At 56.2% G+C, this 25202-nt stretch overlaps 1 protein-coding gene across 2 annotated transcripts in view; it reads left to right on the forward strand.

Annotated features, from left to right (window-relative positions):
* Window positions 1-529: 529 nt before the first annotated feature.
* Window positions 530-25202, forward strand: part of UMODL1 (uromodulin like 1) — a 58865-nt gene continuing 34192 nt past the window's right edge. For both annotated transcript variants that reach the window (XM_064476180.1, XM_064476184.1), the window contains exons 1-7: window positions 530-605; window positions 4073-4315; window positions 9809-9970; window positions 10737-10858; window positions 13125-13311; window positions 14915-15055; window positions 24535-24789. In XM_064476180.1, coding sequence (XP_064332250.1) covers window positions 530-605; window positions 4073-4315; window positions 9809-9970; window positions 10737-10858; window positions 13125-13311; window positions 14915-15055; window positions 24535-24789 — 1186 coding nt within the window. The remainder of the gene's footprint in view (window positions 606-4072; window positions 4316-9808; window positions 9971-10736; window positions 10859-13124; window positions 13312-14914; window positions 15056-24534; window positions 24790-25202) is intronic.

Genomic DNA, 25202 nt, shown 5'->3' on the forward strand with positions numbered 1-25202 from the left:
TCCGTGGTCCCCAGACCAGGCTCGGGAAGAGATCGCCGGGCTGCAGGGACGTTGTCTCTGGCTTTTGATCTGGCCTGTCCAATTGTGTGAAGGACGCTTTTCTGAATCTGATGAGCCGCTTTGATGCCATGTTGTTTTCTCCCGCCAGCTCGCCATGATAAGGTAAGAGGATGCTTTGTACTTGATGGAAGGAGTCAGATTCGGGGCTGAAATGTGTTTCCTACGTAACAGTGAGATGCGACCCAGCGATGCAGCCAGGCGGTGGGGTACTCACCTTTCCTAAGAGATGCCATCTGCCTGGAGGGAGAATGGGCTGTGACACGCAGGTGCCCCAAGGGACACGGCCGTGGCGGTGGCAGGTGTTTACGAGCGGGCATAAGGGACTGCTCCCGGCGAGCGCACCTTCTGAAGCCACTGCCACGGTCGGCGACGCAAGGGAAAATCAGGACCTTGTCTCTGGGCCCAGGCGGCCCAGGTACCTTTGTGCTGCCGCTCAGGAGAGGCCCAGAGCCACCGCCACCGCCCGGCCATGCTCAGGACCCTCGGGCTGGCCCTGCTGGCCGTGGTCAGCGCCGTGGGCCCCACCCTGGCCAGCGGCTTCACAGGTAAGGAGTCTGGGCTCAGGGTGTGGGATGCTGGAGGAGCGAGGGGCTCCCGGGGAGCGGGTCTCCTGGGGACAGAGGCCCTGCCGAGAGCTGGGCTGGCAAAGATGCATCTGCTTTGAGAGCCAGGGTCTGGGCCAAACTTGCTCGTATCCAGCAAAGAGGTGGTGGGACCGTCTCCGAATCCCCTGGGGGTCGGTGGGGTGCGAATGCAGATCCTGAGTCAGCAGGGCTCGGGTGGCCTAGGACTCTGCATTTCTGCTGGTGTTGCAGATGCTGCAGGCCTCGGGCCGTGCAGAGAGTGGTGAATTCCTGGAGACTCAGAGTCGAGGTCTCTGCAGCCTTGGCGTATTACTCTCCAGCTTCCAGATAAGCGGAGGGAGGCCCAGAGTGGTCAGGGACTCGCCCAAGGCCGCACGGCTGGCAGAGGGCAGATTCCACCGGGGCGGCCCCTGCCGTTGACCCTGGCTAAGTCTGCCTTTCGCCTGCCTGGGAGGTGGAATCCCGAAGTGGGCTCTCACGCCCAGCCCTGCTTCCTCACATTTCCACGGGGGCAGAGGGGGCCAGTACACGTCCAAGGCCTTTGAGAGGCACGTGTCAGCTGCTAAAAACACATCAGATTTCTGAAGCACCAGATTTCTGAGCATTGAGGTTACAAATCTTTTAAATCATTTTCCTCTTGAAATCTGACTTCTGCAATTGGAAATTCAAACAGATCCATTCTGTGCCTGCAAGCAACTTCAATTTTGTCCTAGTTTAACGTTTTTTTTTCACCCATAAATAGGATTTTGTGATTTTTTAAAATTAATTGTGATTTTTTTCAACTTGATTTTTCCTTTGGAATATGAATAATGTGTAAACCCTACAGCTCAGTGGCAGAGCAAAGGGGAAAGTCTGGAAGCGGGGAACTCTCGGGAGGAAGTTCGTGCACCGGTGAGGACACTGCAGCGCCACTCGGGGGTCCGTTGGGGCCACTCGGTTGTCGGCTCCCATGAGCCGGCCCGCCGGCCCCAGGCAGGATTTCACTGAATCCTTCTAAAACCCCGGGCGTAGCGGTGATTTTACAAGTGACAAGACTGGGGCACCGAGAGGGCACGAACGTACTCAGAATCACATGGCTGGTATTTGCAAAGCTGGTGTGAATGCAGGTGTTCTGACCCCAGGACCTGCTGGGGCATTAAGATTTCCAGCCTCTGGGACCAGAACCCTGGGCCCCTGACTCCTGTGCTGAGAGCTCCTGAAAGAATTTGTTGAACGGCAGGGTCTGCTGAAAGGTTTTTATTCCGGGCTCTGCCAAGAAGCCAGGCCCTCAGAGGACCCAGTGGCTTCCAGTAGAAGGTAAAAAACAAAACAAGTAGATCCAAGTGCAGTTTCCTTGGAAGGAGGGGTGTGTGTGTGTGTGCGTGTGTGTGTTTGTGTGTGTGTAAGGCTCTGCTGATGATCAGCTGGGACCTTGTCGTGAGCAGGCGGAGCCCAGAGACTCTCTAGAGGCAGAGAAGTGTAACCTTTATTACTGTTGTCATCTGGTCTTGTGTGAAGATGAAAAACAACATCTAAATCTGCCTCGCCGACCTCTCTGTGCAGGAGGCATTGCCTTGTTTGGCCCCGTCCATCAACCCAGTGACCATGTTCACGGTGGTCATTTTCTGCAGGCCCCACGTCCCATCCCAGTCACCTCTAAGTTCTGGCCTCGGACGCTGCCTCTCCTGCCCCACCCCACACGGCGAGGGGCCTCCCGACCCCGAAGCCTACTGGAACCCACCCTGTGGTGAGCACAGGCTGTGTGCACCCCCAAGGCCCTGACACTGCAGGGGAGGCCACCACGTGGCTGGGGAGTGGGCTGCTCTCCCACCAGCCCGGCTGGAGGGCTGGATCAGCCCCGCTTCCTCCCGGGGTCACCAGCCCCCATGTCTTGCTTTCTGTGTGCTTGTGGGTGACTATGAGGCCATAGGAGGGAAACTTCTGGTGCTGTCCTGGGGTTGAGGGTGAAGATTATTTCTTCTGCCATCTTTGAGCTCCTCTCAAGAAACCCAGCTCTGCCCTGAGGGAAGTGCACTCCTCTGTGGGCACCCACCCAACGGCTGCACAGTGTCGGGAAGCTTAGGGCTCGAGGCTGAGTATCTGAAACTGCAAAGATATTCAAGCCGTTCATCCATCCCACACGGAGGTCCCACGCTGCGGTGGGCCCCGTGCTGGCTGTGGAGGTGGGGGCACCCTTGGCTCCCGTGTCAGTTCCCCGGGACCGCTGGGCAAGCACCACAGGCTGGGGGATTAACAGGAGGGATTTATTTCTTCACAGTCTGGAGACCAGAAGTCTGAGGTCAAGGTGCGGGCAGGGTTGGCTACTCCTGAGGCTGTGATGGAGAATCTGTCCCAGGCTCTCCTCCAACTTCTGGGGGTTTGCTGAAAATCTTTGTCACTCCTTGACTTATAGAAGCATCTCCCTAATTTCTGCCTCCATCTTAGCGTGGCCGTCTGGGTGCATTCCTGTCTCCGGGTCTAAATGTCTCCTTTTATAAGGACACCAGTCATATTGGACCAGGGCCACCCTCCTCCAGTATCCCTTCAGCTAAACTAATTATATCTGCAAAGGCCCTGTTTCCAAATACAGTCACACGCTGAGGTCCTGGGATTCAGGACATGAATGAGGGGTGGGACACATTTCAGCCCATAACAGTCCCTGTTTCAGGAGGCCACAGAGGCTCCTTGGGCAGATGGGACACCTGAGGACCCCGTGGGAGATGGTCCATGACAAAGGGGCGTAGGGCTGGTGAAGGCAGTGTGTGCCATGGGGCCTTGAGAACCAAGTGACAGTGCTAATGAATGGCCACAGGTGTCTGTGCACAGGAACCAGGCTCCAGGTGGGAGACGCAGAGGGCCGGATCAGGCCAGCTCATGTCGTCCTGCTGCTGGTGAGTGATGGTGGACTGACCTTTCCCACCTATGAACTTCTCACATGGGCTGGACATGATCATCCACCTTGTGTCTCGTTCCAAAAGAGGGTGCCAGTGCCAGCGTGCCCAGCACGTCATGCATTCATTACGGGAATAGTGTGTGTTCAGCTCACCTGGGACGACCCTGGGGCTCAAGCAGAGAAAAGGTGCGCACAAGGATCCCCAGCCCGTGGAGTCAGAGAGCACAGAACCTCGGACGGCAGCCCCAGATGCTCGGTTCCTCCGTGTCCCCTTCCATGTCACGGCAGGCCCCTGGGCAGGGGCCAGGCGGGGGCGGTGTCCCCCGCCCTGTAGAGGAGGTTTTCTCGGCCCACGGGGGCCCGCTCCTGCTTTAGTCCTTCAAGTCCGCTCTTTGGCGTCTCCTTCTCGGGTCTGGGCTGGGAGGCAGATTCCGAGGGTCCGCCACGCTGGGGGTCCTGTCTCACCGGCTCTGACAGAGAGCCCCTCGGATGGATTTGACTGTGCCATTTTCCACTTCTTGTTTCCTCCATCAACCCCCTCCACCTCCTCCGGTAGAAAAAGGCCTCTCTTTGCTGAGTTACCAGCTATGCAACCAGAGTGTGGCCCGGAGCGTGCCGAGCGTGGAGGCTGTGCAGACGTCCCTCCTGACCCACGTGCCCTGCGGCCGCTGGGTCCCCTGGCGGCGCTGCCCCAAGACGGTCTACAGGACCCGCTTCCAGGCGGTGGAGGTTCCCGAGCGGAGGAATGTGACCGACTGCTGCGAGGGCTACGAGCAGCTGGGCCTCTACTGCGTCCTGCGTGAGTCCAGGGGCGGCGCCCCCCCCCGGGCCCCGCCCACTCTCGGGATGGTCTCTGTCTCTGTCCGCATCCCTTAGCCCAGAACCAGCAGATCCTTCTGGAACCCTAGTTTCAGCCTTGTGTGTGCACCAGGGCCATCCAGAGGCCTGGTCCAAGCACAGGTGACTGGCCCCACCCAGATTTCAGATCCAGGGGGTCAGGGGTGGAGGACAGGGCCCCAGGTTGTGCTGATGCCGCAGCCCGAGGCCACACTCTAAGAACCTCTGTGATGGGCGGTGGCTCTCGGACCTGACTCCACAGTGACAGTGTCCCCAGGGCAGCTTTCAAAACTCTGATCCCTGGGTCCCCTCTCGGAGGCTGGGATGGACTTGGTCTGGGGCAGAGCTTGGGGACAGGTTTTTTAGGCTCTGCAAGCAGTTGTAACCTGCAGCTGAGTTTGGGAACCAGCATTGTCATCTCTGCTATACTGACAGCCAGCGCTTTTATTCAAAAAGCTATGAAATCCTGGTCTGAGCTCCAGTCTGTAGAAGAGTTGGAAAGGGTGCCCTCCGTGCCCCCCTCCACGGCCCAGAAGCCCCCAAGCCCCCAAGCCCCCTTACTTCCTCAGTGTGGTTCAGAAGATGCCCGGGGTGGCTACCAGCACCGGTGCGGCTCTGCCGGACAGTGTCTGAGGCCAAGTGGACTGAGCTGGGAGGGGGTTCAGGGCTCAGTCCCTGACACAAAGGGAACTTTCCAGAAGACTTCTTCCAGGGGAAAGGATGCAGGCGTGTGTGTGTGAATGTGTGTGGGAGGTGGTGATTGTTAAATCTGAGTCAATACTAGAGCTAAGATGAGTCTCTGAACAGTCAGCCCCCACCCCCATGGTGTAGGCGAAGTGAGAAGGGTGTGGCTTCGTGGGGTGTCAGGGGTGACACTCTGAGACGTGAGGGCTGCTGCCTTCAGACTCCAGAAAGCACCGGCTCAGGGGGTGCAGGGAGGGGCCCCGGGACATCTGCGGGCTAGGGCGTGGGTGCTGCGCCCCGGGGGGGGCAGCTCCCCAGCACCAGGGGCTCCCGGATGCGGAGTCTTGGGTCAGCCGGACCCTGCAGAAGGCTGCGTGGGCTGGGCACGCCGAGCCGTCCTGATCGTGCAGCCCTTAGTCCTCCAAAGCCATCTCACAGAGGACAAGGATGGTGACACTTTGCCCTGACCCCATGCAGAGGACCAGGCTCAGAGATGACCAGACAGCTCAGGGTTGAGCAGTTCACAGGGGTACACCTCTTCCGGGAGTGGTACAATGACACCGCTGTCACCAATGCCGCCACCACACATAGAAACAAGGAGGGGCCAGCTGGCCTCAGGTCTGCAGGGGGAGCCTGTGGTGAATTCCCACTGGGGCTCTGTCCCCTGGTGGTCCTGTCCAGGTGCTGGGTCTAAGGCGTCCCTTTCTGTGCTGACTGCAGTTCCCTCCCTGCTGTCCTTGTCTCGGAGGGCCACGTGCACAAAGGGAGCTGCCCTTGGCCTGGGAGCACCCTGCACCTGAGGGTCGGGGTCTCCTGTCGGAGAGGCCTCGGGTCCCCTTGGGTGGGAGTGTCAGGTAGAATGAGGCGTCCGCCCTGCCCCATCCACCTTCACCTGCGAAGACCACACTCTCCCCACCTGCCGGCTGTCATGGGGCCGGTGAAGTCACACGTCCAGAGGCGCCCCCGGAAGAGGCTGAGCCCCGAGGTCACCTTTCTGTGCAGGTGCGGTCCTGCTGCGCTCACAAGTGAGATCCCCCCCAGAGAGAAGGAGGGAGGCACCTGCTGCTCATCTCTCTCCCAACAAACCAGCCGCCAGGAACCGCCTCTCGGGTGACTCAGCTCCACGTTTAAAGTGTCAGCACCTTTAAATAGGAACTCACCAGGCGGGAGAGGGCCAGAACGTTCTAGAAAGAGTCCCGTGGGCAGGTCTGCTCTGGGGAACCACAGGTCTTGGTGCGGCAGGTGTAGGGAGGGTGGGGACTGGGTAGGGGGCGCGTTGGGAATGAGGGAGGGAGGACTCACCCTGAAGCCCCCAGGCCCTGCAGAGGGGGCTGAGTTGGGGTGGTGGGGTCTCCCCACCCCAACGCCAGGCCTTAGAAGGGTCACTCTAGAGGCGGTGTGGACAGGAGAGACAGGAGCCCAGGAGGAAGGAGAAGAGAGAGGAAAGGGGGCTTTGAGCGAGTGCCAGGGACACAGACCGGGGGGAGGCGGGTGACTTGATCAAGATCCCACAGACTTGGGCCTGGGTCTCCCTGATCCCAGTCGGATTCAGACTGTGGCATCTGAGGACGGGGACTGTCAGGGGGTGGGGGCGAGAAGGGAATGGTGATGAAGGAGGTTGGGCACAGAGCATAGTGGACTCAGGAAGGTCCTGGCTGGCCCTGCGGTGGCTGGGGGTGCTGGGCTGAGACCCCTGGTGGGGGCTGTGACCCCTGGCGGGGGCTGCAACGCTCCCCCACCTTTGTGTTCAGGGACGCCACGTGGGCAGCTGCAGAGTGCCTGGGTTAGAAGCAGTTACACCAGGGACACTGGCAGCTCAGCTTTCTCCACGCCCGCCTGGCCCCCAGTCAAAGCCTGAATGTTTGATCAGACTTGGTTCAGAGATGCTTCATGACAGCCTGGCCTTCTGGAACAGGAAGTGAGAAGTCTCTGCAAGTGGCCCACGGAGACCTGCGGGGGCTCTGCACAGAAGGAGGCAGAGGCCTGGAGCTGTTAGCCGCGGGAAGAGCCTGGGATTCTGATGCGTGATGGGCCGGGGGCCGGGATGGGGGCAGGCACTCTGTCCTCGGGGCAGGACCTCCTGGTCGACCGGATAAGGGGAGACTTGTGTCTTGGCAGCTTCAGCTCAGAGGTCTCATCCTCGGTGGCAGCAAAACCTCAGCCTTGCTTTCTTCTTCCTCCTCCCACTCAACGACCGTTGTCTAACAAGGGAAGGGCCTTCTGAGAACATGTGCTATTTCTTTCGGTCTAGATGCCTTTTTCCATTTTTTTAAGTCCAACATTGGAATGTAGTAAGTTGTACGAGATTGCATTTAAATCTCTTTTAAAGTACAATTACAAAAATGAATGCACCAGCCATGTAGAAAATTTGGAAAGAGCAAAAAGAACAAAGGGAGACTGCGTGCTAAGTCCTCCCCGATCCCGCCACCAAGAATAACCACCGTTAACATTTTCTTCTAGTCTCTTAGGCCAGACGCTTTACAAATGCTCGGTCAGCCTGCTCAAGATGGTTTGTAGTGCACTTTTACCACTTGGCAATTTATCTTTCATGTCAATAAATAGTGTTTCTCAGCATGATTTAATGGCCACAAGGCATTACCTCACATGGATGTGTCAGCATTAAGCAATCTCCCTCCACTTAACATCTAGTTGCTTCCAACTTTTCACGATTGTAAATAAGGCTGCGGTGAGTATCATATGGCGCAAACACAGTCGTGCACAAGCTGGAATGGCTACTCAGGATGGGTTCCTCAGGGCGGATCTGAGCATCTCGGTAAACGCTCGGCACCTGCAGTGATGCCCCTGGTTCCTCCCTCCCTGGCCCGTCTCCTCCGCAGACCCTTCTCCGTGGCAAGCCCAGGATGCCCCTGCACCAGGAGCCTACCCCAAACTTCCCATCTCCTCCCAGGCTGACGACAGGGCCCCTTTGGGGGAGAGGACCCTGAGGAAGGAGTCAGAGGTGGGAATAATCATCCTAGGGATCAGATTCCCCAGGCCTAGGGAGCCTTCAGGGCCGTGGCTCAGACAGAGCCTCCGCCTTGTCTCACTGAGCTGTGACTCACCTGGGGTTGCCGGGCCCGGGGCCGCCCTGTGTCACTGTGTGGAAGGAGAAGCAGGTTTTTGACTTTGTACCAAGTTGGAACTGCTGGCTGCTCTCCGTAAGCCGCCAGCCCTGACGGATGCAGGGAGATTCCCAGCTGCATCCAAATTAAGACGAACTTTAACTCGAAACCCTTCTGCTGTGATCAGGCAATCATTTTTGAAAGTCAGTTTTTCCTGGGGGCCTGTATTTTCCTCTCATTTAGATAAACCTCTGGGTTGAAATATTTTTGATTTGAAGACAAATAACTCACACGGCCTCTCTGGCTGCACTGCACGCCTATGCTTTGTGCCCCCAAAGCCAGTCCCTGCATGGCCACGTCTCCAGGACTTTAGACATTGGAATCGCCATCGGGATGACTGGGAAGTGAAGAGGGAGCCAGGGACGGCATGGAAAGGAGAATGCCCTTGAGAGTGACCTCCAAGTCCAGGCTCAGCAGTGTGAACAGACAGCGAGCCGGCAGCATGGGTCCCAGGAGGAGAGTGGTCACGGGGCCGTTCCATGTGTGTTTCAGCCACTTCGTCTTTCTCTTCTCATCCTTGGCTGACGCAGGCGCCCTTGGTGAAGTGTTCCCAGCAGGTCTGGCTGTGAAGCATCCTGCAGAGACCCTGGGGGACCCCAAAGGTTTGTCCCTGGGACTGCAGCCCCTCAGGGATTCTCTTCTACCTGGCGACCCCTCAAGTCCTCCCAGGAGGCTGATGCTTCCAGCTCTGTGGGCACTTTTCCAGAGTGTGGTTGTCAGCAGCCTCTTTTGACTTTCCTGGACTTTGAGGGGCCTGGAACTGCACCTCTCAAAGTCATGTAGGACACAGAGCTTTAAATGGATCTGGGTGGGAACCAGACGGGTTTGAGGGGCACCCAAGCTGGCATGGAGCCCTCGTCTCAGGATGGATGGCGGGAAGGTTGTGAGCACACACGCTGATGCTGGGGTCTCACCCTCCCGGCACCTCTCTCCCTGCTGCCCTCAGCCCGCTGCTCCCAGCTTCCCAGCTTCCCAGCTTCCGACCATCCCTCACTGCCCTGAGCCCCACTGCTGGGCACGTGCAGACCTGCAGGCTCTCCCAGGCCGTCAGCCACCGAGTGTCCGGCAGACTCACCAGGGCCGCCTTCCCTGCCCGGCTGCCCGGGCCCTGTTTTCTTCCCCGCAGCAATCCTCCAACTGAACTTCCATAGGTCTGTTTGTGTATTGACCTCTGTCCCCTGGAATCTGTGTCCTGAGGCAGGGAATTTGCCTCTGGCCGATTGCTGGGTCCCGGGCACCTTGTACCATGTCTGGCATATGGCTCAGTAAATACTGAACAAGTGAGTGAGGGAGGGAGCTGTCAGGACACAGAGCAGCAAGGGGGCCTCTATGGGGGTGGTGGAGGCTCCTGTGTCTGGACCCCTGAGGCCTAGAGGAAGGGGGACACCTGGGCCCCCAGTTGAGGCTGCCTTCCTTCCAGGACAGACAGTCAGGCTACATTAGACTCAGAGCCCCGGCCCTCAGCAGCTGCTCCGTAGGACGTGGTGAGGTGCCGCCAGGCCCGGACACGGCCCGGGAGCGGGCCGCACTGTGGACCTGGGAGCTGTGGACGGGTTCCCGTGCCAGGAGGCACCCAGACGCAGCACCTGCACGGCCCATCGGGGGCTCTGTTGCCAGCGTCACTAACTGCTAATCGCTTGTTCCCCCAGCCCTGAATCGATCGGCAGAGTTTGCATCCAGACCTGGGACCTGCCCGACGGTGGGGCCGGAAGCGTCCACCTCGCCGTGTGCCCTGGACACCGACTGTCCCGGCCTTCAGAAGTGCTGCCCCTGGCCGGGGGGCCTGCGCTGTGCGGCTCCTGCTCCCCGAGGTGGGGCTGGCGCCTGAGCAGAGGAGGTCTCCAGTTAGGGAGTGGAGCGGGGGCTGGGGGCCCAGGCACTGGGCGATGGGGTGATGGGGGGTGAGTTTCCAGAAGCAGCGGCTCGGGTTTTACAGGAAGCCTGTGCCCAGGCCCCCTGTACTCATCCAAACCGGCCACTGGCCCCTCAGGGTGGGCCGCGGGCTCGCAGGTGCCCTGAGGAGGCAGGGCGTTCCAGGAAGAGCAGTGACCCCAGTTTCCCAAGTTTGCCTGGCAAAGCCCCCCGAGCTCCCGGCGGAGCTTCCTGGAAGATGAGCTGTGTCAGAGGGGGAAGGGGTAAGGCTGTCTGCTGCAGAAGCTCCATGGGGCCCCGAGGTCCTCCCCGTGGCCCCCGTCCGGCAGGTGGGCAGCCTGGCCCTCAGTGCCCGCCCCCTGGAGAAAGCGCTCGTCAAGGTTCAGAGCTGGGGAGATAGATACAAAAAACCTTACAATATACAATATCTGTTACATGTTGTGTATTAGTGTAGTATGAAGTGATAGTACAAATAATGTAAAGCAGTGTATTATAATATTTATGCGATATTATAACACAGACAATGTACAACGGTACTCGTACTGTACGCGTCACAGTGTGCGTAGTATCAATGGCACGCTGTGTTACCTAAGGCACACTGTGTACAACAATATACAGTGTGTACAGGATTATACGTAAGAGGAGGGGGCGGGGGGGCGTCCCGCGCTGTCCTGGCCTGGGGCTCAGCGATGTGTCCTCGTGCAGCTCCGGAGGGGACCCTGGCAGGTTTCTGGTACAACGTGACCGTCCTGGTGAAGATGGACTTCAAGGAGCTCCGGCAGGTGGACCCCGGGCTCCGGGATCACATGCGGCTCCTGCACTCCATGGTAGGTGGGGCAGGGAGCCTGCGGGCTGCACGGGAGACACAGGTGGGAACTGGGGTTTGGGGAGGGGTTCCACGAGCGATCCCCGAACGACTGACTCTGACCAAGTGAGAAGTCTCAGCTGAAAGCCGCTCTGAAGGGGTGGGTATCCGTGCGGTAAAATGCAGCCTTGGAAGCGTGCGGTTTGGCGTGTTTTGAGGTACACAGCGTGCAGGCCCTGCCCCACCGCGCTGCGGAGCACGGGGCCCCCGCTCCTCGCGGTCTGCGGCTTAAACAAAGGTGCCCCGGTGCAGACGGCCTAGGCCCCGGAGCCGTGCCTCGCGCACCTCCCTCGCAGATCCCGAGGTCTAGCTCCCGCGCGAGGGAATGTCCTGGAAGGTGCCGGGCTGGGCCCTCTGGACCGGGCTCCTCCACCTCGGCACCACTGACGTTTGGGGCTGGATGGCTCTGTGTCGTGGGGCTGCCTGTCCCCACAGGGTTCCGCAGCATGCCTGGCCTCTGTGCACAAGAAGCCAGAAACGTGTGCAGCCGTGGCAACCAGAACTGTCCCCCGAGAGGCAGCACCGCTCCGGGTGGAGAGCCCCTGCTGGAGACACAGCTTGTGCCTTGGTGACTTCCAACCAGGAGGGCTGTCACACGCCGGGTGCACCCTGGTCCTGGCAACCCAGCCGTGGGCAGGCCCGGCTTGTCTTCACCACACGGTGCCTTCCCAGAGTGGTGGTCTGGCCTCAGGGCCAGCTTCAAGGTCGAGCGGCCTGCACAGTCACCCCACACTCAGAAGACCCCACACACCACGTGGCTGGTCCCGCCTGACCGTTGGTTCCCATAGATGTGTCCCACATGTCGTGGTGAGAGCAGATGGCCCGCCCCTCACCTTGCTGTGGGCTGTCCAGTCAAACGGTTTGAGAGATGTTCCCAAATGTCCCTGTGACCCGAAAGCCTCGTAATTGCCCCGTGGGAAGGGATTTCTGTCTTTCCTTAGCTCGTTGGAGGGTTGGGGTTGCCTGCTTGGCCAGTAAGGATGTGGCTCTGGAATGAGACTACCTTGATTCAAATCCTCACGCTGCCACTCATCAGCTGTGTGACCTTGAGCAAGTTACTTAACCTCTCTGTGCCTTCAATGCCTCCTCCAGGAAATAGGAATGAGCAGAGTCTCACCTGAGCAGTGGCTGTGGGGTTTAAACAGTACATGTAAGGAGCCTAAAAGGATCCTGCTGCATATCGGTTCTGAGCTGCTGCGGCTGTTGGTATTTGAATATTGCTGCCCCGTGTCACCCGTTGTCTCCTCAGGTGGTAGGTTTTGTCCCTCCCTGCAGGAGAGGCCTGTCCTCACGGGCTCCTGACTGCAGCAGGTGCTGCCCCCTGACTGAGGGATTTGCATGAGGCTAGCGTTGGCCTTCTGTTCCGCCCGCCCCCGTGAAGGGTTCCAGGTCTGCCGAGGGGAGCAGGGACCCCAGTGCCCAGCCGCCACCACAGGCCTTCCTGGCTCCCGTGGGAGGCTTGGGGGTTTGTTGGCAAAGTCCCCTCCGGTGATGTTCTGTGCCTGAGTGGCCATGCCACTTTGCCTGGCTTCCCAAGGCAAAAACTATCTTGAGATTTCGAGGTATTAGGCTGGAGTAAAAAGAATTCATGTGAGATGAGAAAGGGGTCATTAAACTTCAGAAAATGTCAGATGTGCACCACGTGAGCTTGAAGTCTAGTCCCTAATTCCGTCCCGATGCCGTCATCAGCTGCTAGGGTGGGGACTGGGGTGTCCTGGGGTTGACCAATGTCTCTCCCTGGGCGGCCGTAACAAAGCACACAGACGGAGGTCCTCCCCAGGCCTGTCCTTGGCGTCTCCCTGTGTCCTCCCCTCACTTCCTTCTGCCAGTGTCTGTGTCCAACTTTCTTGTGTAAGGGCACCAGTCATACTGGACACAGGCCCACCCTAATGAGCTCATCTTAACTAATTACATTTGCCACGGCCGTCTCTCCAAACAAGGGTACATTCTGAGGTTCCCGGGGGGGTTAGGACTCTGAATTGGGGATTTTTGCTAGGGAGGGGGACGCCATTCAGTCCGTAACAACTGGTGTTGCCATTCAATCTGTAACACCCTGGTTTGCAGAATGATTAGAGAAATAAAAATATTGTAGAGATTTTTCCCCCCCTGCACAGGAGAAAGGGGTGTGTGTGTGTGTGTGTGTAATTTTAACATCTCTGGGCTGCCATCTCCCTGTCCGTCCGATGGGGGCGCCCTTCCACCGCGTGACGCTCTGGCTGGTTTCACAGGTCACCGGTGCCCTGCAGCCACTGGACACCACGGTCCACCACCTGCGCTCGGCCGGCGGGGCCACGTCGACCACGGTGTCCTGGCTGCTGCTGGGCTTGCCGCGGCCGGCGCCGGCGGCCCGCGTGTCCTCAGCCCTGGACGGCATGGTGCAGCGCGTCTACGAAGTGATGGCTGTCCAGGTGCAAGGTGGGTGGGGTGGGGCCGCAGGAGCGGAGGCGGCCTCCAGCGGGTCGGGGGGGGGGGAGTTGGGGGAGGGGGGCATGGGGGACATTCTGCTCCTTTTTAGCTCATCTGGGCCCAAAGGTAAACTCCAAGTTCTGCAGCCCAGGTTTTGAGAACTGGTCCTGCCCTGACGCTGCTTTTCCCTTCCCTCCCTGTGTCTCCTCTGCTGCCTCTCACGCCCAGGCTGCTTCTTCCGTCCAGATGGGGCTGGAGAACAGATCCCGGAAAAGCCCCCGAATAACTCGCTTCCTTGGTTCTTGGGTTCCCAAAGTTCCCTCTCGCCTCTTTCCTTCCCTCGCCAAGGACACCCTTGGATCTAGGAGGCTCTCAAAGCCGAATTGCACAAAGCTGCGTTTGGTGACGCATATGGATGCATTTCTAGAGAAAATTACCTCGTCCTTTTGTGTTTATTTGTTTTAGTCTATGTCAGGGGTCTGCGGACTTTCTGAAAAAGGCCAGACAGTGAATGTTTTTGGCTGGGGGCCACGTGGCATGAAGGTAGCTGTGGACAGTGTGTGTGAGCAGACAGCTGGGCCCCAGTAGAACTTTCTTTCCCGCCGCAGCCCTGGAAGGGCGGCTGCTCTGCCTAGGCCGGGCCTCCTGTGACACTGAAGTCACGCATGAGGGTGCCAGGGTCTGGGGCCCGGGGATAGCTCCAGGGAAGGCATTAGCTCCTTTCAGACTCCCCAAATGTAAACCAAACTGAGACGTGCCGGTCAGCAAAGTGCCCGCCCTGTCTGTTCTGACTGGTCCTCCACCCAGAGATGGGGACGCCCCTATAGGTGAACACGGTTACACATGAGGTGGCTAGAGAGATGGCACGTGCGGGCACCGTGGGCATCTCTGTGGGAGGGTCTAGAGAACCCGTTACAGGATATGGGCTTGGATTGGATGGTTGCGGGCTGGGTGGGGGAGTGGGGTTCTGGGTTGGCTGCTGTCGGAAAGAGGAGGCGATTCTGCGACTGGGTACCTGGGTAACTCTCACCCACGGGAGGGGCAGCATGAAGGTGAGCTGTGATTGGTTACGAACCAATAGTCACTCGTTGTGGCTAAAAGGGGGCTGGTACCTCGTGGGGCCGCGGTGGCCCTCTGCCCAACTGGCTTAGATAAAGTCGTGATGTGGCCTTGCCCAGCATCACTCTCCCTTGGTCGTGAGTCGGCCTGGCTGCCTGTCCTGAGCTGGTGCTCTGCGAGGCTGCTCCCGCGGCGAGGCCAGGCCCCCCTGCACGTCGGCGGCTGCTCTGTTCTCCGCCTCCGCCCAGAGCACTGCTGTCCGCGGGGCTGATGCTTGGGGTGGATGTCTGGGCCCCATCATTTCAGCCCCAGAGTGATTCGCTCCAGCAGCAGCCCCCGAGCACAGGTGGCAGCTGGGAGGCTGTGCCCTGAGATGTGGCCGGCTGCTCCGGGAAGGGGGCCGGAGGGCTGCACGGGCCATCTAAGGCAGGGCATCAAGAGGCCCCTCTGGGCCGAGGCCCAGTCCACGCCCTCAACTTGTGTGGTGCACGCTTGGAGGTTAATGAGAAGGACAGTGGCCCTGATGAGCGTCCTCCCCTGTTCTCTTCAATAGATGTAAACGAATGTTCCTTTGACGAACTCCACACCTGCCCTGCAAGGGAACGGTGCGTGAATGTGGAGGGCTCTTACCGGTGTGTCTGTCCCCCGGGGTCGCTGACTTCGTCTCCCCAGGAGCTGGACGGCACGTGTGAAGGTGAGAGACCGGGAGCTCCCGGGGGCAAGGAGTGCCCTAAGGAATCTCCCAGGCTGGATGTGCCTCAGACCACGAGGATCCTCTCCTTTTATTTTTTAAAAATCTATTTCTATATACAGGGGTTAACATTTGCAAATCTCAAACTCCTAAATGTATCCCTTCCCACCCCCTTTCCCCTGGTAACCGTAAGATTGTTTACTGTATCTGTGAGTCTGTTTCTGTTTTGTAGATGAGTTTATTAGTGTCCTCTTTTTTCTTTTCTTTTTTTTAGATTCCACGTATGTGTGATATCATATGGTATTTGTCTTTCGCTTTTTGGCTTACTTCACCTAGTATAATGATCTCCAGGTCCATTCATGTTGCTGCAAATGGCATTATTCTGTTCTTTTTTATGGCTCAGTAGTATTCCATTGTATAAATATACCACAACTTCTTTAGCCAGTCATCTGTTGACAGACATTTAGGCTGTTTCCATGTTTGGCTGTTGTAACTAGTGCTGCTATGAACATTGGGGTGCAAGTATCTTTTTGAATTAGAGTTCCCTCTGGATATATGCCCCGGAGTGGGATTGCTGGATCTTAGGGTAAGTCTACTTTAAGTTTTTTGAGGAATCTCCATACTGATTTCCATAGTGGGTGCAGCAAATTGCATTCCCACCAGCAGTGCAGGAGGGGACCCTCTCTTCTACCAAAGAGGAAATGTGGGCCCATGGGCAGGGAAGAGTCGCTTCTGAGCGTTCCCAGCCTCCTAGAGGGCTACCCTTCCCTCTGTTCTTTGAGGTAACAAATGTTTATTTGTGTGCCATTCGCTGTGTTAGGTGCCGGTCATGGAACACGTCTGACTGGATCATAATCTTTGCTTTCAGGAAACTCAGTAGAAAACATGCCAGATGCTTGCCAGGCGGGTGTGTAACTTGGATGCCCATATAATTCGTCCTTTAGTATATACTTTTTATTGAAGTATAGTTAGTTTACAATGTTGTGTCAATTTCTGGAGCACAGCACACTGCTTCAGTCATACGTGAATATACATATATTCGTTTTCATATTCTTTTTCACCATAAGTTACAAAATATTAAATACAGTTCCCTGTGCTATACAGTAGAAACGTGGTCTATCTAATTTATATATACTAGTTAGTACCTGCAAATCTCGAACTCCCAGTTTATCCCTCCCCCCCCCCACCACCGGTAAGCATAAGTTTGTTTTCTATGTTGTGAGCCTGTCATTTTTTCAATTGGGACCCTTTAGGGAGTGAAAGGTCATGATGACTGCTTACATTGGGGCTCCAGGAATAACCTGCTCCGTCCCTGCATTGTGTGGTCAGCCTAGATGGTAACAGAGTGTCCTGGGTGCTGGTGGACACACCGAAAAGAAGACCTAGCCCTGTGCCAGTAGGGTCAGAAGCGGGTGACAGGTGCCAGTGTGTGCCATTCCTGGTATATGTGAGTGGCTCCTTGTGGGAAATAAGCGTATCTTGCCAATTGCAGAGAGCTGGAACCTGGGTGGTAGAAGGCAGCAGTGAGAGGGGAACATTTTGGAGCTCGAACCTTTGGAACTTACTGATGGATGAGATGCCGGAGAGAAAGAGGAGAATGAGGTAGTGAGTCCCGCTCGAACAATGAATAGGTGGTGACTCCTGAATGAGTTGGGGGGAGACAGGGGTTATTATAATCATTTTTGACAATATCAGTTTATATCGAGATGGAGTTGAAATCAGGTGGAGACGCCAGGGCGCTGGCTGAGTTGGCTCTCTGGTGCTGGAGCTCAGAGGCAGGGCTGGGCTATGGCAAACCTGGGGCATCAGTGTGCAAGTGACACTTGAACCACGGGCATGGCTGGGAGGAGGGAAGGAACCCCGGTCTTTACACGTCAGTGTGGGAGGAGGGGCTCACAGAGAAGGAGTGAGGCGGGAAGAGCAGCAGGAAAGGCAGCTTCCAGGAGTCACGAGCGCCTGATCCTTACAGACACTTCCTAAGAAGGGGCTGAGAGATGAGGCAGAGTCTGAAGATGCAGGCCTCCAGGAGGGGCTTGTTAAAAAGACGGTGATGCCAAAGCATGTCTGCATGTGATGGGAGAGATGCTGGTTGATCCCTGGAGCTCTGGAGAGCAAGCAGGGGATGAGCATATGGCGAGCAGGTGGAAGGCTCAGTCTGCGTGGATGGGGCGGTGAGGGCCAGGTGAGCTCATTTTAATGAACATCTGCTATGTTCCAGGCACCATTCTAACTGGGATTCTTTAGTGTCCCAGAGCCCTCACTCCCTTAGAACTCACATTTCATTGGGAAGTGACAAAGGTGTGGATGAATACAAAATATGGGGTGACAGTTCTGCTACGAAGAAAAATGAGGTCGGAGAGTCACAGGTGGGTGGGGCCTGGGTGCTCTGTCTCAGGCGCTGTGGCCGGGGCTGCCCCTTGGACAGGGTGACTTTCCAGAGTGCGGGAGGTAGCCGTGAAGCCGACGAGGGGCGAGGAGGGACGTGGTAGGCTGAGTGATGACCCCAAAGAGGGTCACGTCCTAGCCCAGCATGTGCCTGGCTGCCTCACACTGCAAAGCGGACTTTGCAGATGGGATTAGGCTAAGGACCTTGAGATGAAGAGATTATCCTGGATGATCTGGTGGACCCGCTGTCATCACAGGGCCTTATGAGAGGGAGATGGAGGGTCAGAGCCAGGGAGAGCAGACGTGATGAGGGAGGCAGAGAGGGGAGAGGATGAGGGCTGAGGAGCACAGATGTGACTTGGAGAAGTGCCACATCGTCTGGTGACGTGGGAGTGATGACTGTGGGTCCCAAAGCCACAACTGAAGGAACGTCTCCATTTTAGCTAGATGTCAGTGAAAATGAAGATTTTTTTTTCTTATCTGAATTTTGGACCCCTGGCTATGACCGAGCTGGACTTGGATCCATTCACCCCTGTGCAGCAAAGCCAATCTCCTGACACGGGGTTGGGGTGAAGGAAAGTGCAGTGTGTATTGCAGGACCAGACAAGGAGTCTGGGCGGCTGATGCTCAAAGGACCGAACTCCCTGATGGGTTTCACGGAGGGGATTTAAAGACAAAGTGAGGGAGAGGGTCACAGAGTACATGACCAGGTCATGCACAGTTCTCTGACTGGTTGATGGTGAGGTCACAGAGGTTAACATCATTAATCCTCAGGCTCCATCTAGTATAGGGGCTCTGTGCTCATGGTCATCATGCAGTTAACACCCTCCAACCGGTAGGGGGAGCCGGCGCTGATGCTGGGAGCTGGCACTGGTCGGGAGGTGCATCTGGCAGGTGGACATCAGCCCTTGCCCGGACAGCTGACCGCAAACTGCAGACGGGGGTGGCAGGACAAGAGACAGCAGGAGAGGACTTTGATGGACTCAGTACCTTCTCTCAGACAGTCCAGCCGAGATGCAGACACATCTTATTCAATTTGGCTGCTAGAACATTCTCTTACCCTTCCGGAATCTGATTGATTACTTTAACAACATGCTAACAGCAGTGGAAGGAGTGGTCACCCCCAGTCTCAGTGTCTCGGAAAATTGTCTTTATTTTCCCTGTTCCCTTCCAGGTTTTTTTTTTTTTTTTAACCTTATTTAAATTCTGCTACCCATGCAGTTTTGTATTCTGCTCTCTTCACTTACCATCATATCACCTGAAGTTTTCCAAGAAGCAACCCGGTCTTCATAATTATGATGTTCGGCGTTTGAGCAGTAGCAGTGCCCTGTAGCTGTGGTATCACACACTTGTGCTGTTTCCCTGGGCGGGGGGGGCTCTGACATCCTGCTCTGAAAACTGAAACTTTCACTAGAATTGTGAGGCGGTTATGGAGAATTCTGTCATAACTGAGTTTCAATCAACTAATAATGTAACCTGCATGTGCTTTTCCCTTTAAAGGAAGCGGGAGGGTTGAGTGGTGGCTATTCCTAAAGTCTCTGGATTTCAAAAAAGCACCAGCCAGCACCCCCTCTGGCAACAAAACACTTCCCTCCTGCGTCTCAGGGCTCAGTCCGCTGAGAACTGGGTTCCCCTCCCAGGCACGGATTTGCCCACAAAGCTTTGCACGAAACACCTGCAGAGGTTCCAGATCTCCTAGACTGTGGCCTCCGGGGGAGCATCCAGTCCCTGCCATGAGAATGCACAGTTGGAGTACAGCTATGAAAACACTCTGCTCAGTAATGTGAAAAAACACGAGACTCCGCTGACAGGGAAGACTGTTGCTAGCCCAACTGCCACGCCGCTGGCGTCACGAGTTGCAAGTTCCCCTCAAGACCAGGGCCTCCTGACAGCTCAGCGCCCGCAGGGGACGTGCGCCGGCCTGACTCCACTTCCAGTCGGGCGGAAAACACAAAGCCAGCGTTTCCAGATCAGAGCTTTCGAATGGATTCCAATCGCATATGGCTCCAGGCAAACAGCACATGTTTTAAATTTAGAAGCTAATATCATAAATGAGCAATCTGCTGGAACGGGTTAGAGGTACAAACCCGTGGAAAATACAGCACGAATTTCAGATACTTTTCTTGTGAAATTAGTCACCCGATTAACGACACGTGGGGCAGCTGGATTCTTGCACTAAACAACAAAACCTGTAAGAAATACGCCACAGTTCGTGCTTCATGGCCCAGGAACGCATTAGGAGGGAGTGGATCTGTACTCAAGGGGCATCCATGCTCCCTCTGGCACGGTCCCCTCCCGGCTGGAGCCTGAGAGCTCTTCCGCTGCATAAAGAACTGGGTCCTGAGTCCCCTGCTGGGCGAGGGCAGGGCTGCGGCTGGGGAGGCCCCTGGGCTGCCAAGAATCTCCAGGCACACTGGCTGAGCTGGTATTCTGCAGCCACAGTCAGGTTATCGACAATCGAATGCTCACAATCTTGGCTAGAATCCTCAGTGTTTCTACCCTGACAAAGTTCAGGTGTCCTACTGACAGGCGCATGGGTTCAGGAGGATCAGAGCTGGACACGGGAGATGATGGAAGGGCGGTGTCCCCAGGAACGCCCATCCTGCCCCCTTGGACACAGGTCAGGCTGCTGGAAAAAACAAGTGCCTGGACCCATGGACCCAGGGAATCCTGTATGCTTCCCTGAGATAAATGTCAACTCCTGAATCCAGGTTCACGGCCATGGCCTGGGGAGGCCACAGGGCAGCGGTGCCCTGTGATCACGCCTGAGCGAGAACTGGGTTTATTGCCTGGGGCCACATTTTAAAAGGGAGGGACGCTGTAAAGCCAAAGGGCAGCAACAGAGAGTGTCCCGCCAATGAACTGAAATCCAAGTCAGAGGGACGACAGAAGGGTCGGGAGAGAAGGACTGTGCCGTTGACCGCATCTCAAGGTCTGCCCTACAGATGGGGGATGAGCCTTCGGATGTCAGAAGTTGGCTGATTTTGTAGCAACACAAAGAACTTTCCAACGAGTCGTGCTGCCCCGCCCACGGCCGCCTTGAAAACTACTTAAAGAAGATCTGGGAGGTGGATTCGCTTCCTGGGGCTGCTGTGATGAAACACCACGACCTTGGGGGTTTAAGATGATGGAAACACATCCTCTCAGCGTCTGGAGGGCAGAGGCCCACCAGCGTCGTCACGGGGCCCATGTCAAGGTGTCGGCAGGGCCAGGCTCCCTCCCGGGGTCTGGGGAGAACCCCTCCTTTGCCTTCCCCTCCTTCCGGGGGCCGCGTGAATTCCTTGGCTTGAGGCCACATCACTCCCATCCTCAGGGCCAGCATCTTCTATTCTCTCTCGCTCCCTTGTCACACGGCTTTGTCCTGTGTGTGTGTGTGTGTGTGTGTGTTTGTGTGTGTGCTCTCTGCTGGCTCTCTTACAGGGACACGTGTGATTGCATTTAGGGCCACCCTGGATAATCCATGATAATCTCTTCTTCAGCTCCTTAATCACACTTGCAAAGATGCTTTTTCCAAATAAGGTCCGATTTACAAGTTCCAGGGATTAGGAGCTGCTGTCTTTGGAGGGCACTATCCAGTCTACTCCTGTGGTGGGGTAGTTTAGGACTGCAGCCCAGGACCTTTGTCACTGGTTATTAGATGGCTTTGCCATTTATTCTCTGCTTGACCTTTCTAGACCTCAGTCTCGTTCTCTGTAAAATGGGAACATAGTAGAACCCACTACCTGGTTTTGTTGGAAGGACTGTATGGAATAACCTGCCCAGTGCGCACAGCCCTCATCCAGTGGTGGCTCTGAGTGTGTCACTGATGGCTTGGATGGCAGCGTGACGTGTGTGGTGGGGGGGGTTCTCACCGCCCCGGGAGTGCCCCCACAGCCCCAAGTCCCCACGGTGCTACAACACGGGCCACACTGACTTAGATGTCCCGTGTGTGTGTCTGGCATCGCTGGGGGCCAGAATCCATCCTCGTTTCCACCACTGGCTGTGACGGTGCTAGGTACACAGCAGATACTCAATAAATGCTGAACTGTATGAAATTGCCACTGCAATCGCTCAAAAATGGTTCATTCTGGACAAGGGCAAGTCCCTCAAAGTAACACGGGGAAAGAGCTACACAGATACTCAGTGGTCGCACTCTCCCCAGGGAGGGTCTGTTACTTGGGACGAGAGGCCACATGCTCACAGTCTCTCAGCTGCAGAAACCATGGCCGGACGGCAGCTCCTGCAGGCATCTCTGAGGGTTTCAGAGCCATCGGAACGGCCGGGTTGGCGGCTCCTCTGCCCAGTGATCTAGGAACACACTGGCATCTTAATTCAAAGAGTGAGCATGTCTCCAGCCAGTCCGATGCCCTCTCAGACGCTCCCTAAACACCGTCCCCGGGTCTCCCCGGTACCTGGGGGGCCCTTTCCGTTTTAATTCCCCCCGACTTGGAGGCGCTCTCTAAAGAATGTGCTTGTAAAGGGCTACCCCACACAGGCCCAGGGTGTGGGTTTGTTCTCAGTCCCATGACGAGTCTGATGCCCAGAGGGCAACAGAGAGGCGGGGCCGCAGCCCCAGCGGGAGCCAGCCCTCAGGCCTCGTGCCCACCCCCGTCCCCTGTCCTGTTTGCTGGGTGTCATGTCGTCACCGTGGGACTGAAACGATGCTCGGGGTTGTGTGGTTTGATTGCACGAGATAGAACGTTCGGTGCTTTTCGCCGATTTTTAGAAAAATTGTAGCCCTTCCTCACTTTCTTGGTGAGACACGTCCCTGGGGACAGGCTGCAGAGCTTAGACCTCCAGTAAGGGGCGTTCTGATTTCAGGGTCCCGGTGACTGGGGGTTGGGAGCAAGACCCATAGTCCCAGGGCCCCTGCTGCTGGCCAGTCCTCAGCGGCAACACAGGACAGTGTCATAAAGAATGAACATTTATGAGTCAAAGATGTGGATAAATACTGGACAATTCAGTGAAAGGACAGATGCTGCTTCTTCAAAGTGCACTGCCTCCCCATGCAAGGAGAGTCTTCCAGAAACTGCAAGAGTTTAGATGGAGGGAGGGCTGGGCTCCCCTCCCTCTCCAGCATCCAACAGTCTATACCCCCTGCTTTGTGGGGTTCTGCAGGGGCTCGTGGGGGCGGTGCGGGGGACATACCCACAGGGCACTGAGGTTTACACCGGGCAGCTCGGGGAGGAGGACACAGCAGGACCGAGTTGCAAGACGAGAGTGGGGCACCAACCTTGATCCTGAGTCTCTCAGCAGCCAAGACAAAAAGAGAAATGCAATGAATTGTACCAGTTTTTATCTGTTACCGGAAGGAAGCATACACATTTGTCTGGAAAGACAATTTTTTTTGTAATATTAGAAAGCATTTAGCCTAAAAATCCTTACATGAAGGGCTTTGGAAATGTTACACATATTTTAATTCTTTTTTTTTTTTTACCATGGTTTTGCAAAAGATTTTTAAAAAAAAAATTTCATAGCTTATTTCTTATGGAACTCAAATTGTGATGTTAAAACAAGTTTCTACTGTATAGGAACAGGGAACTAGCTATTCAATATCTTGTAGTCACGTATAATGAGAAAGGGTATGAGAAGGAATATACGTATGTATGTGTGTGGCTGAAACGCCGTGCTGTACACCAGAGACGGACACATCATTGCAAACTGACTGTGCTTCAGTGAAAAGCATTCTGCTGTAAAAATTATGGTGCTTAGACTGAGGGACCCCCCAAGTTTTTAAATAATTCATATTTTCCAGGTGCCTCTGCTGTAAGCAGAAATTTTTCTCCAAAAAGATTTGATTGTACTTGAGTATTAAAATATGTGTTGGTTGTCACGTTAGTGTGTTGCTCCCTGAAGCGTGGGTTTTGATGTGAAAACGCAGGAGGCCTCGGTCTGACTCCCGAGTCCTGCTTCTCCAGGGGCCACTGTTTCAGCGGCAAATTATCCAAGCAGAAGTCCCTGGGCAAGTGACCAGGCACATGTGCATCGGAGGACCAGGCCCCCTGAATCTGGGCTGGGGGGAGTGTTTATAAATGAAGCACAGAAACGTCATGCCGTGTGGTCACCTGCTCAGGCTGCCGTGGAACGCACTGCAGAACAGACCCTCACTCTCAGAGTCCGGGCGCTGGGTGCCCGGGATCAAGGTGCTGGCAGGCTGGTGCCTCTGGAGGCCTCTTGGCCTGAAGACGGCCATCTTCTCCCCGTGTCCCCACATGATCATCCCTCTGCGAGTCTGGGACCCAGTCTCCTCTCCTTGTAAGGACACTAGCCTTACTGGCTTAGGGCCCACGCCAATGACCTCACTTTAGCTTAGTAACTTCTTCAAAGACTCCACCTCCAAATACAGTCTGTTCTGAAGTACTGGGGGTTAGGACCCCGACATATGGATTTTAGGGGAGCACAGCTCAGCCCGAGGCACACCGCAGTGGTCATTACCTCAGGAACCTCGAGTTGTTTCCGTGTCTTGGCTGATGTAAATAATGCTGCAGTGAACCTGGGGGAGCACTGTCTCCCAGAGACAGTGATTTCATTTCCTTCAGACAAATGCCCAGGAGCGGAATTGCTGGATCATATGGGAGTTTTACTTTTAGTTTCTTGAGGAGCTTCCATACTGTTTTCCATGATGGTGGCACCAACTTACATCCCTGCCCACAGGGCACAAGGGTCGCCTTTGCTCCGGACCCTCCCCAGCACTTGTTATCTGTCGTCTTTGGAGAGCAGCTATTCTGACAGGTGTGAGGTGACCCCCCATCGTGGTTTTGTGCGCATCTCCCTGAGGATTAGTGGCGGTGAGCACCTTTCTGCTTACCTGTTGACCATCTGTGTGTCTTCTTTGGAAAACTGTCTATTCAGATCATTTGCCCATTTTTAAATGGGATGATTATGATGACGATACTTTTTGCTGTTGCGTGGTCTGCTTCTCACGTGTGTTTTGGACGCTAAGCCCTCCCCGACACGACCAGCAGGCCTCCGCCCGGCCTGCAGGCGGCCTTCTCGTTCTGAGGGCGGCGCCCTCGCTGTGCGGGAGCGTCTCCGTCTGCCGTCGGCCACTTGTTGACTTTTGCTCCCGCTGCTTCTCTCTGACGTTCTCTGCATCTTCCTCCCGCTGCACGTCCTAGATTGCCCGCCCATCAGAGACCACGTGACCCTCAATGTCACCAGCAGCAGCTTTCACGTGTCTTGGCGTTTAAATTCCACCCAGAACCACAGTGTCCAGGTGGAGGTGTACAAGGGTGAGGAGCTGCTCAGGACTTCCAGGACCCGGGGGACAAGCCTGGAGGTGGCCGGGCTGGAGGCCGGAGTGCGGTATGGGGTGAAGACCAGCTACCAGGCGTGTGGGGCCAACATCGCCGCTGCACTGACGGTCAAGACCGGTAAGGCTGCTCGTCCAAAGTCCACGTTCCCTGTCAGCTTGTTTCTGGCTCAGTTCCGTTGGCGCCGATGATTCAAATCATTGTGCTTCCTATGAGCTGGGTTGGGGGTCACTGACCCGGCTCAGCTGGGTAGGGTGACCAACCCTATCATTTTGCCTGGGACACAGGAGGCTCCTGAGAGGTGGGAATTTGGGTGGGAAAACTGGAAAGTTTGGGCAAATTGGGGTAAATTGGTTACCCGCATTTTGGGGGCCCTGGTGGGGTACGGCATGAGGACCGGTTGGGGTGTGTGGTTGTGAAAAGGGCCAAGGAGAGCAGCAGCCGTGATGCGGGAGGAGTTGCTGGAGGGGCCACGTGCGCTGCGGAGCCCCGGCTCCCGCGGGTGTGAGTGTGTGACGTTGGTGCTCACTCTG

Source organism: Camelus dromedarius, chromosome 2, assembly GCF_036321535.1.
Source record: "Camelus dromedarius isolate mCamDro1 chromosome 2, mCamDro1.pat, whole genome shotgun sequence".
NCBI classification, from domain to species: domain Eukaryota; kingdom Metazoa; phylum Chordata; class Mammalia; order Artiodactyla; family Camelidae; genus Camelus; species Camelus dromedarius.